At 48.0% G+C, this 12,350-nt stretch overlaps 1 protein-coding gene across 1 annotated transcript; it reads left to right on the top strand.

Moving 5' to 3' along the window:
• Positions 1-4,939: 4,939 nt before the first annotated feature.
• Positions 4,940-9,685, top strand: LOC34619632 (lipoamide acyltransferase component of branched-chain alpha-keto acid dehydrogenase complex, mitochondrial). The gene is made up of 12 exons (XM_026334879.1): positions 4,940-5,089; positions 5,770-5,836; positions 6,024-6,082; positions 6,311-6,400; positions 6,699-6,854; positions 7,118-7,291; positions 7,533-7,610; positions 7,911-8,126; positions 8,547-8,681; positions 8,911-8,986; positions 9,151-9,352; positions 9,634-9,685. Exons 1-12 carry the CDS (start codon positions 4,940-4,942, stop codon positions 9,683-9,685), a joined length of 1,455 nt encoding a protein of 484 aa, XP_026190664.1.
• The last annotated feature ends 2,665 nt before the right edge of the window (positions 9,686-12,350 follow it).

Raw genomic sequence — 12,350 nt, 5'->3', positions numbered from 1 at the left:
ACTCATAATGGGTCAGTTGTCCGCTGCAATAACAGCCAAGTATCAGCAGCAGTCTCGGCACTGGATCTGCTATCCGCAGAGATGGCGCAGCAGTGCAGTCTGCCTGTTTAGCCATGTGCAGTCCCTTAGATTCAAGTTTGCTAACGGCAGCAGAGCGCATGCATTGGCAAGGAAGGAAATCCCTATCGCAAATCAGTGTTGGGGCATATCAGCATGTTCTGTGGCCTTTACTCTGGACTCATGCACCATGACAGAATCGCCGGTATGCCATAGGTGAATCAACGAAGTGCGCGCCTCGTTCACAGGTGCACGCTGTGAAGGCTAGTGTGCCATGAAGAACTAGAACCAAGCATCCTGGTCTCCCTTGAAACGCTCATTTCATCTATAATGAGCGAGCTGACATCGAAAGTATAGCAGGATGAGGCAGAGTCTTCATGTGGGCATCTAGACAAAGCAGAAAGGGAAGGCGATTTTGAGCATGCACTTCCTTGTAACGGCTCTGCAAGCGGTTCTATATTGCCGAATCCTATTAAAGATTTTGCTGGGAAAAACATGGATGGGCAGGTATCAAGTAGGAGTGCGCGGATTTGCTACATATTGATGAGTTGAAAGCAGTCTGGCAACCGGTTGGTCGTCCAGAGCGACACATTGTGCCAAACCCCCTTTATTGCAGAGCTACGCTCTGCAGTATGGGAATCTCCTTCATTATGAAGATTTAATTGACAGGCAGGAGGATGATTTGTTGAAAAAACCATGCTGTAGGAGTAGGCTAGCAGATTTTGGCGTAACCCGGTGCTGGTGAGGAACAAAGAAAGGTGACGCATGCGCGTTAGTCTTACGCTCCTGCACAAGATTGCTATGAAGCAGGAACTCCTGATGCGTGTTATTGACGAAATACATGACAAAGTACGCGGACCACCAGCCTACTTGAAATTTGACTCCACAGACGGTTTCTTACAAATCCCCGTTTACCATAATACCAGGCGCAAAGCTATGCCAACACTCGCACTCGCAAATTCAAGAATATCTTTACGCTCTTCGAACTTATCATTGCCCCAGCTGAGCCTCAACGGTAACGTGCGCAGGATTTAATAAGGCCTCATTTGGAGGGATGCATGTTAGTGTACGGGGACGACGTCATAGTCTTTATTACAAACAGTAAAGACCTCCTACAGCACATATAGCGTGCGCTCCAGCAGATGCAGGACACAAGCAGACCTATGTGAAGTCACGCAAGTGAGGCTTGTATAAGAATAGGTGTGTTGGTCGGCTTTTGGCTTTAGAAATTGAGCAAGATGTAGCGAGAATTGAAACTGAAGCAAGCAAGGCGTGGCCCTTGCACTCTTACGCCCGTTACGACGATCCGAAGCATTATCAGCTTGCATCCTTTTACCTAAATTTTTTTGCGCAGTTTGCTTGGACTGTTGTTCCATTGACTTGTATCTCTGAGAAAACGCAGTCTATGACCTGGACCGAAGACTTTGAAACTGCAGGAAGGACGTTTCTGGGCAGCCTCACCGCTCTTCCAGTACTCGCACTGGCACGTAGGTGATGTTGCTGAAGTAGCGACGGGTGCTACTATCGCTAGTGGTGTTCCATTGCATCGAAATTTTGCTTGTTCTTATCGCTTCACCGCAACCATGTGGCGGTATGCAATGCGAAAAGAGGAACTTTGAGCTGTGTCTTGGGGCAAGAAAAAATGCTGGCACCACTTTTACGGGCATCATTTCAGAGTCCAGACCCACCATCAGTCCTTGCAGTACCTTCATAAAAGTTTTCATAACTCTGAACTTTCTAGTGATGTTCGCTGGATTCAACATGTCCTGCAGTAAAAAGCTACAGTGAAGCATGTTAAGAGCATCATCAACGTGGCCTCCAATGCATTCTCGCGACGTCTTAGCAGTTCGCTTCTATGCAGTGCACCCGCTGTTGTTGTGATGTTTCACGATTTATACAAAATTTGTGTGCACCCTGTTTTTTTGACCCCCATGCATGTGCTGCTGCCGACTAAATTTATAATGGCAAGTTGGGGACGATCGCTATGATGCTGGGAATGGCCTGTTGTGGTCCAAACAAAACGACACGTCCGTTGCTCGCATATGCTACCTTCAATGCGCAGTGCTGTCTTACGCAGATCACATCATCAAGCTCTTTTTAGCTCACGCTGAGGTTCACACTACAGTGGAAGCACTCGCACAGCCTTTCTGGTGACCTAGGATCCGCCTCAAGTCAGAGGCGCTTCCACGGTCCTGCCTCGACTCGCAACAGCTAGAGCGGTGCTATCTTAAGCCCCGCCCTTTACAAAGCCTTCCTCCACCCCAACAGACCAAGAGGTCAAGATCAGGATAGCATCCATGTCGCTATTATCCAGATTAGCACATGTATCCATTTTATCCCTTGATTCAGCTCTGTCAGCTCAGAAAGTCGCTCGTGCATTCTTAAATCATGTCTAAGAGCTCTATGGATTCCCCAGGAGTGTGACTGCGTCAAATGATCCCTAGGTCGTTAGTGCAAATTAGTGTGACTTTATGACCTACCTGCACATGGAATATAATATGAACACTTTGAACTACTCTCTAGCACATGGACAGAGAGAGCTCACAGACCCCACTCTTCCGCAGTGTTTGCGAGTCCATGTGAACAGAAATCCAAATGCTTGGCTGAAGCTTTTTCCTTGTGCTGAGTCAGGTTATGATGCACCGTACACTCGCGTACCCGTTGCAATCCTGCATCCCTTGTCTACACTGAGAAGCCTGTCTGAACCAAGCCTGGACCTAGTCCCTTCAGGTCAGCAGCCACCCTCAGCCACGGAGCAAAGAACAGCCGAATAGTGCGTGCAACTGTATGCGCAAAGCCCGAGATCTACAAATAGAGCATTTTGATGAGAGGCGGTCGGCTGTCGAGCAGAGAGCATTTTACCTGGTAGGTCAACTGGCTTTACGAGGTTCACCAGAAGGCGACCAAGTAGTTTGCTACCAGGGAGCTAGCGCACTTGCCACCCTTAAAGAAATAATGTCCTTCTTCACTTTATGACTTCCCACGAAAGTTGGAGGTGCGACAGATCAACGATCGCGCTCTAAGAAGTCTCAAAGCTTCCGGAATTTTTTCGCGGGTCGTACCTCGCATGCGAGTGACTCGTCTTGGGACAGACGATTTTCACCGAACTACAGAAGTGCTGAATTTTGGGATTGTAGAAAGCCAAGAGCTGACTAGATTGGAGTCACTAGCGAACTTCGATGAAAAATGCCAACCGCAGTGGTTGATGGAGGTGCAAGTTTGGGCTTCGTTGCCTGCGATAGAATTTGCGACTCTATTTTGATCAGCAACGCGACTTGCCATTACGGTACCCCTTAAGCGTTGCCCTTTTTGTTCCCCAGCTCATACTTACACTGAAATAGCTAACCTCATCTACAGGTATTGCTTGACAAGCTGCTGGTTTTTGCTGTTCCGGTGCTTCGTAGAGTCAGCTTACTGTCTTGCACTCTAGGTTTGGTTTCCCTAGATTCTCACTTATGCCTCATTTGGAGCTTTAAAATAAATTCCACTGCAGGCAGTGGCTGTAGCTGCTTGCAGACATTACTGTACGAGGTGTGAGGCACTACTTATCGAGGGTATGTTTTGATTCCCTATCAAATCGCTTGCCACCTTTTTTACCGTGGCACAAGGCTGACAAATTTCAGCGCTCGGGCGGCAATGAGTCACGTGCCAAGCGGTCCTTCTTGTGGAGTCTCGCTTTCCTTGCTGGCTGATGTTTGTGCTTTCCCTCCAGCGAGTTTCCATTGAGGTCAGTGCACACATTTGCTCCTCGCATTTGCACTGTTTTTGCCCTCCTGCCTGCATGGGGACTGGCGATAAAACGGAGACACTTGCTCTCTATTGCACGCTGTTGGTCTCAACGTACACGTACGGAAAGCGTGGGTATGTCATTGAAATGCGGGGAACTTCGCGGGCTAAATTAAAATCCAGCACTTTGCAACTAGTAAATACCTCACGACCTTTTCGTTCTGTAAAAGTCGTCTAGCACAGTGTCTGTACTTATAAGTTATGAACTCGAGGGTGCTGCTAGCTTGTTTCAAGAAGATGCAAGGTTGCGTGGGCACTCCCTGGATGCCACGTGCAAGTAGCAGTGAACGCTTTCTGAAGTGCTCAGAGGGCGACGTGACGTGCACCCCAGCCGTCCCTAGCCCCTCATGTCGGGAATTTTCGGACACATGCACAACGGAAGGAGAGACTTATTCTGGAAAATACTCGAGATTTTTTCCCCAAGCTTGTACTGAGCCTGGAGCTAAGTGTTCTTCTACGGAGCCCATGTTGGAACGCTACAGAAAGAGCACATTGCGATACTTATTCTACCGCAAGTAGTACGCGCGGTCAGCCAAGTCGATCGCCCAGCTCCTACACGCTTCTTAGCTAAGCACAAAGAGGGAAATAAAAGGCACTTTGTCCAAACATTTGGGCCCCAGGGGGGGCTACCTCCCTCGTGCATCTATTGCATGTGGGGTATTCTTGTCCTGCTATATCTTCCTGGAAACTTCCAGGTGTCTTTTCGTTGATATAGAGTTTTCTCTTATATAAGAGTGGTAACTTAGAGTGGCTTCTCACCGTTGCTTGTGGGTATGCATGATGGACCACGAATATAAATTGGGTTCCACGGATATCGAGTTCTCATTATATTTTAATTAAAGAGTATAACTTCTTAATTAATTAGTACTTTGGCAATGAGAGCTTTCTAGGGAATCGCGCTGCGAATAGCAGCAACTTATTCTTCGTACGGTTGCAAAGCCCCGCAACTCAATTGAAGGGCCAGGGGTGCCTGAAACCATTAATTGTTCTCGTTACGTTCAATTATTCCTCCCGAGTACACTTAGATTGTTTATTCGGGTTTGGAACCTCCCAGGGCATTCGTTCTCCCTCTTACTGTGCCTTTACGCCCCAAACTATGGCGTCTCTCGCTCGATATGTTGGCCGCCTGGCCGTCAGTGGTTGTTCTTCTGGAGGTGTAAGCAGCAGCAACTGGATTTACTCAGCAGCGGCTGCTGGCGCAGTATCTGTGCAGAAGAATGCTTCGACTGTACAGCCCCTAAGTCGGGTAGGCAACAGCTCCGAAAGGATGAACGCCACGAAGAAGCGGCTTTAATGCAAACATGGCGAATAGGGATACCTAAGAGAACTATATGACAGAAATAGAATTTGGGATGCGTGGCAGCAACTTGGAATGTATTAACTTCATATTCTAAGCCGGGGTTTTCGCTTGAAGCTAGAACAAGCTCCTACGTTTCCTAATAGAAGCACCTAGGATATGCATGTGAACGATGCAATGAGTAAACTAAAGTACATCACATAGCTCATTCGTGGATCTAAGTTTGGTTTCAGTGGGAAAATGGCAAGGCGTTTGACCAATTTTTGTCAGAAAGAGCTGGGGTAGCATCTAGGTGTTGAGTCCTTGCAAGTCGTCCACTAAATACTTGCATTCGCTTTGCTCCTCCTCGTTTCTTGGAGACTCAGTCGTATTATCAACAGAGGGCTGCCCTCTGTGGGGTTGGTTGACTTCGAAGCGTTCACATATTCAAGAGTGCTTGCTTTCCCTTTTTCCAGCGTATGAATTGCCCTCCCTTCCAGGAGAATGCGTGACAGTTTTTGAATTATAGGATTGGAATGCAAATAGAAACAGAGTTGTAGTGTGGACTCTCTAAGGGATTGCTGCTTACTGCTATTGTAGGTTCCCCCATGTGCTAATTTCTGATCATAATGTTTTTCTGTTTCCTTCAGGGTTTCTTCACCCTTTCCAGGCCGCGCCAAGGCATCGTCCGTTTTAATCTTGCTGACATTGGAGAAGGTAAAATGCCTTCATCTGGCTGAGAGCCTAGGGCATGGATCTAGAACACATTGTTAAGCTGCTCGGAATACTTCTATAGGGCCAGGTATCAAAACATAGGGTAGGGGGCTTGTGATTTGGAGACGGGGGCCTTTAGTTCCTAGAGTGTGTTTGCCTTAGGCATCCGTTACGTAATTGTTTGTTCTAGGTATTGCGCATGTTGAACTGACAAAGTGGTATAAAGCCGAGGGAGATGATGTCGAGGAGGTGAGGAAATAGAAAGCAGGTGGCCGTACACTTCTTTCCCCGATGAGTACACAAGTTAAACATTTCCTTTTCTTCTCGTTTGAAGTTTAGTGATTAGGTTCTTCATTTTTTGTATACTGTCTGTGTATGCTTTGATTCTGGGTTCACGTTCAAAGCAGTTTGGAGATGTTCTTTTGGCGATGGCACATGTGTGTTTTGTCTCCAACGCTTCTGCTGTATACCTCTCAGATGGATGAGGTATGCGAGGTGCAGTCGGACAAGGCCGCAGTCGAAATCACTAGCCGGTACACCGGCAAGATCGTCAAGCTTTACGCGAAGGTAATTGTTGCTATTTTGTTGCTTTTTAAAAATTTATTTGACTGTCTTCTGATAAATAAACTCCACTAGTCTGCCATTAATGCGTCCCGCTGAAAATGCGCGACAGGTTTCGGTTTTTGCAAAAATCGGTCTCTTCTCGTTGCATATATATGCTCTGTCCACCTCTTTAAGAATACGTGTGCTTTCTGGTTCATCTTCGTTTTTATCCTGCATTCCACATAATCTTTCGTGACTTCTTCAGTCGCACTGCTTTTTATCCGGTCTCTTTTGTCGCTTCGTTGCTCTTTTTTTCGTGTAGGAAGGAGACACGGTAAAGATTGGGGGGCCACTGATGGATATAGATTCGCCGGATGTGGAATCAGACTCATCGTCGTCTTCTCCTGAGGAACCTGTATCAGAAGAAGTGCAGTCAGAAAAGGTGCAACCAAGGGTGGAAACGCGTTCTTCATCCGAGGTGGGCAGTGATGGCTGTATTATATTGCATGCAGCTGCGCGCCGCCAAAGCCACGCGCAAGCCTTCTTGCTTGGAACAGTATCTGTATGTATATATATATATATATATATATATATATGTACGACCCCAAAGCCCTGCTAAACTATGTGGCATCGAGCCACTGCGCTACAGCAATTTTGTACCCATCGTCCCACTCGTCTGTCAAGCTGCTCGTGTTGCGAGTTTTGATTAATGAATGTCATTTTGCTTTTGTTTTCTCCCAGGGAGCGCAGGCCCTTGTTTCTCCAGCTGTGCGCCGCCTTGCGAAGGAGAACCGAATCGATTTAGAAAATATCAAGGGTAGCGGACCGCGAGGAACAATAACTAAGGACGACGTCTTGAAGTATATCAGTTCGTCATCTACGTCGTTTACTCCAAGTTCTCCAACTCGTTCCTCGGTATGCACTTTCGTAAGACCTTTATAGTTGGGCTAGGGAAATTTCATGGGATGGGCAGCGTTCTCGCTCACTATGGCCTGCTTAGTGGTGGTGCAACATCGTCAACTGCAGCTCAATTTACACCCAAACAGACCTTAGGTTCTTAAGGTAGCGTGAAAAGGATCGCGTGATTTAACACTCATGCCACTAATCTTTTAGTTAATTAGCCGCCTAAGGAGCCTCTTGTCTCTTCTCTCTGCAGTCTTCAACCTCCTCCGGAGGAAGCACACAAGGCAGCCGAGAAGTTGAACTGCAAGGCTTTTCCAAGGCCATGGTTAAGGTGAGGCCTATGTCGATGAAATGCTTTATTTCAGATCTTTTAGTCAGAATTTTAAAATCTGCGCAAAACCAAAGGGGTAATTTTGAGGATCTGAAATGTGGCTTGGAGGAGCGGGGTTTTTGTATTCCTGGTTTTGTATAATAAAGGGGATTGTGCTTGCCCTTCATATAAATGTCCTTTCTTGGAGGCTTCCATTTTCTTCTTGTTTCATGGTCCTTTCAGTGCATACATGACGGCAGGCTTGCAGGCCATATTACTACGAGCTCGTGGGGTTTGTGAGTTTACGTATTTGTGATTTAGTCGATGAATGAGAGCTTGAAGGTCCCCCACATGAACATTGGTGACGAATACGATGTCACACGTCTGACTGCCGTTCGCGAAGTCCTGAACAAAAAGCTTGCAGCAGAGCAGAATGTAAAGGTCTCTCTGACTGCTTTCCTAATCAAGGCAATGAGTATCGCTATTCATGAGTATCCTATTGTTAACTCTAAGTTCAACACCACCACGCAAAGCTCGGTAAGTTACTGAAATCATTCCAAACTTAACTATCCATTCATATTCCTCCTATCTTGCCCTCTCAATCATGCGTTCACTTATTTGTGCACTGCTAATAACCGATGAGCGAATGCTTGGAGCCTGTGCTTCGTATTTCAAGGCAAAGATGGAGATGGCAGGGATTACGATCGGCAGTACTCTTGTAGATTTTTTTAATATTTAGAAGAGCCGCTGCCAAGCGTTATGTATTCTTTTTCATCACTTTTTCTTGGGGCACCAACGTAGCAAAGGTATCCCATGTTGTGCCGTGTTTTGCATTTTTTTGTCCCCCTCTCACTTCATTTTTCTGTCCTGGTAGCCTTTGCCCTCCGAACGACACCGCTCGCTTGTGCTCCCTCAATTGCCTCGTTCCTGTGTTGACCACCCTTTGTGTAACCTCAGTACACAGAATTTGAGTCCCACAACGTCAGCGTGGCCATTGACTCGCCCAGTGGCTTGGTGGTGCCCTGCGTCAAGAACGTTCAAGACCTTACTCTCGTAGAAATTCAAGAGGAGTTGATCAGGCTGCAGGGGCTAGTAAGGCCGAGGGTTCAAAGTTTGCGAACATTTTGGTTAGAGGGATTGAATTTTAGGTCTTAGTATAGCTTTAGTAAGAGCGTGGAGGAGTTAAGGGGTTGATATGAGGCCTTTAATTGTCCGTAGCATCCAAATATTCAAGCCCTTCCGGAGGCCTTATAGGGTTCATTGAGAATGAGGTTTTTGCACTGTGTATGTGTGTGTTTCTTAATCTCTATGTTTTACTCAGGCAAAGGCTAACCGCCTCTCTCCTGCCGATTTGACTGGCGGGACGATCAGTCTGTCGAATGTCGGTGTGATCTCAGGTCAGCCACGGCAGCGATTTCTTGATGGCGCACTACCTTTGCCTCGCTGCTCTGGGTGCCATTTTTTGTTTGGTTGCCTCTCGCATTTCTGTGTGTTGACGCTTGTGTCATTTGGTACTTGGATCTAGCCTCCTCACCGATCCTCCCCTCTCCGATGCCTTCAGGCACCTACATTCATCCCCTGCTATTTGACGGCCAGGCAGTTATTGTTGGCGTCGGCAGAGTGCAGCGCTTGCCTCGTTTGGTGGAGAGAGAGAGCTCTGAAGGCTTTGAGACGTCTCTCGAAGGCAGAGACATCATAAACTGCAGCTTTTCTGCAGACCATAGACACTGCGATGGGGCCACGATCACAAAATTCAGCAAGAGGTAACGGAATACCACGCATCGTAGACCATGAGCCACCGTGCATCAGTCACTGTTCTTCTTCCACATCGCTGTATTTATCTCGAAATGTTTGCTCTTAGTTGGATGATTAGTAGGCACTGGGCTGAAGCGTGCATCTGAATCGAACGAATTGTGGGGATACTCACGCCTAGACCTGCAAGAGAGGCAAGACCAGGGCAAGCACCATGGCAGGGCGGCCTGGCGAGAGCAGAGGGATAATGGCCAAATCATATTGTGTGCTTGTCATGTTCATCCTTGCGCAGCATTAAGAATTTGCTGGAGAACCCCGAACTGATGCTGGCCTACCTCAAGTAGACGGCTTTCCGCGAGGCAACGCATTCTTTTTGGTCTCCTGCTCCTCGTTTCCTCCCCCATAATCTACTTGTTGATATGTTTATAGAAAACACCCCTTCATCTCTGTGGATAGATATGTCGAAAGCTAATCGCACCTTGTATTTAGACGCGACATTCATTCAGTCGGATACAAGCACATGAGTGTTTAAGTGCTGGCAGGCGATATCTGCCGACCAAAAGATAGACGCAGATGCGTTACTTTTGAATATTCTCTAGAAGACCAACTGCATATCGAATAAAAACTTCATCCTATTGCCCTTCTGTTCGTTTAATTGTTTACCTTTCCCCAATAGTCTTTTCTCACGCAAGAAAAGAAGACAGTCGCTAGCGCGCTTGTCGAGCGTCAGTAGAAGCCGATTTCCTGGCCAGTACCTGCTCGACCTCTAGACCTTCTTTCTGCACATGCGTTTAGAAGGCTAACCTCTAGACGACGCGAGGCACTGAGTATGTTACCGTAGGTGTTAAGTAGGATTGGAATACTGATTATTGCGGATCTGGGTAGCAGGGACCAGCTTTGGGTTTGAGCTTTACTGGTTACTAATAGACCAAAAAGTGGCATGTTTCTGGTTTAGTGCCTCGAGAGATGAAGAGCAAAGGTACTTATCTCGTTCGCGTACGCCGCCATCAACTGTCCCATGGGGGGCTTATGCGCGCGGCTTACGTCCTCTCTGATAGGCCCTATTTTCTCGCGTAGCTCATCTGATTACCTATTAGTATGGACGCTGATGCTGCATATACTTTTATCGACGCATGAAATAGCCTATATCTGTACTTTGGAATGTTGAAAGCTCGACTGCGCAGGAAGTACTCCGTGTCTGCTCGCCATTCTTTCCGTGTACCCCGCCTTCTAACGAGAAACAGGTGCTTAATGAGTGTATGAGAAGTACAGGCATGAAGATTCGCTTTGAGATTCCTCTTGGTTAAAGCACCTTTCAGAAGGAGGAACACGGTGGACTTGGCTAGTCAGATCTCCCTACCCGCCTTCCCGCCTAAACACGTCAACAAATGGAGCCCTAAACTAAAAGCGTATTATTTTATCTGTTGTAGTGGTGGCTTCTGCATTTCGGCGCATTCATGCCCCCGCAAATGTCACCTCTGCTCTATGGGCTGTGGGGTATCACACCCAGCTGAGCTGCTGGCGCACAACAATTTTCCGCTGATTTCCCCCTTGGGTGTCGATCCCCCTTCGTTTGAAGCAAATGGGAGAGCAGAAAAACCAATTTATGATTTTACAGCTCAGAAAGACTCTAAGAAAGCTCGAGCTATTCAGCCCATACACCCGAGCAACGCGCCACTGGTTCACGAACCGGTTTTGTCTTCACGACCGCCTCCCTTCATCTGCTGCAAACGTGGAAGCTTTAAAACCCAACAACCGATCTTCTGCGTAATGGCGTACCACAAGCAGGCGGGTGCTGTGGGAAGCCCTCAGAGGCCTGATTTTCTATCTAGCGCCGACGGATCTGCACTGGCTAGACCAGCTGGACTCTACGCATCTAGTGGAGGAGGAGGGCCCACAGGGGGCTACTTTGCCCCAAGGGGATCCCCAACAGGACCTATTGCAGCGTCGCTCAGGACAACTGAGATCCCTTCAGAGCGTCCTCGGGGTGGCGCTGCAGTGCAACCGACAGTAGCAACAGGGCCCCCAAGGGTTTCCTCTTGCATTCCTAGTGGCAGTGCAGTTAACGGATTACCACGGACGGGCACCAACCATCGGGAGCTTACGCGGCCACTGCGCGGTGGTGATCGGTTTCTTCCAGAGTTCCCCTTTACCGACAAACCGTCGTTCCTTCGCCGCCTTCTTGTCTTTTTGATTATCGCCTGTGTTTCGCCATCACTCCTTCAGGAGGATCCTTTCCCCCCTCTCGTGCAAATCCTGGACAAGCAGGCAGCAGCTGAAAAGTCACGCTAAATTTTTTCAAACAGCGCCATCGGGAGGCCCATACAACCCTGGAGGCTTGCGCAAGGGCCATTGAGGGGTCGCAAGGTAATGCGGCATGCACTTTGATCGAGTGGTCCTGTAGTTCTCTCCGGAAGCCTCTAAAAAGAATCAGCAATCTATGCATGTCCACGCAGAGGGCCCGACAGTGGCCATCTAGTGAAATCTGAGGGCTTCTATTTGTATGGGGACCCGCTCAAACCGCAAGCCGTGGGTCTACCCGTTCCTTTTTCTGCTATGTATGCTTTTTAATTTCCACTTCGGAGCCACGGCGGCTTCCTTGGGGCAACCGCGTGTGCCCAATGATCTTCCTCTTCCATATGGATGCCTCGTGAGTGGCGCCATTAAGAAAGAGGCCTTTTGCGGGCTTCAGCTTGGGGCTCCCCAAAATGTTAGTTGTATGAAGGCTGAGCGTGAAACCCGCTTTAAAACAGCTATTGGTCAGGAGGCCGTGTCTGCTGAAGGATTCTGCGGGGCGCTGCGGGTCAAGTAGGATATATACCTAGCTACACTAAAAAGTGCTGGGCACTGTGTAGCCCTCAACCGTCCAACTGGCCTAAAGTGGGCTCCAGAAGGGCCCTGCAGGAAATTCAGCAGATGATCCAGTAGTGGTTTCTGCAAGGTAGATGAAGGCAAGGGTCGGTCGCGGGACGGAACTTGCCTCCGCTACCGTGATATAGCTGCGTGTCC

Source organism: Cyclospora cayetanensis, unplaced genomic scaffold (assembly GCF_002999335.1).
Source record: "Cyclospora cayetanensis isolate NF1_C8 unplaced genomic scaffold, CcayRef3 CcayRef3_contig_52, whole genome shotgun sequence".
Classification (NCBI taxonomy): domain Eukaryota; phylum Apicomplexa; class Conoidasida; order Eucoccidiorida; family Eimeriidae; genus Cyclospora; species Cyclospora cayetanensis.
This window is presented reverse-complemented; position numbering and strand designations above follow the sequence as displayed.

Excerpts from the sequence above, each read along its gene's own strand:
- LOC34619632 (XM_026334879.1), top strand. The coding sequence starts at position 4,940 with ATGGCGTCTCTCGCTCGATATGTTGGCCGCCTGGCCGTCAGTGGTTGT. Across the intron at positions 5,090-5,769 it reads CTGTACAGCCCCTAAGTCGG|GGTTTCTTCACCCTTTCCAG; the intron begins GTAGGCAACAGC and ends TGTTTCCTTCAG. Across the intron at positions 5,837-6,023 it reads TCTTGCTGACATTGGAGAAG|GTATTGCGCATGTTGAACTG; the intron begins GTAAAATGCCTT and ends TGTTTGTTCTAG.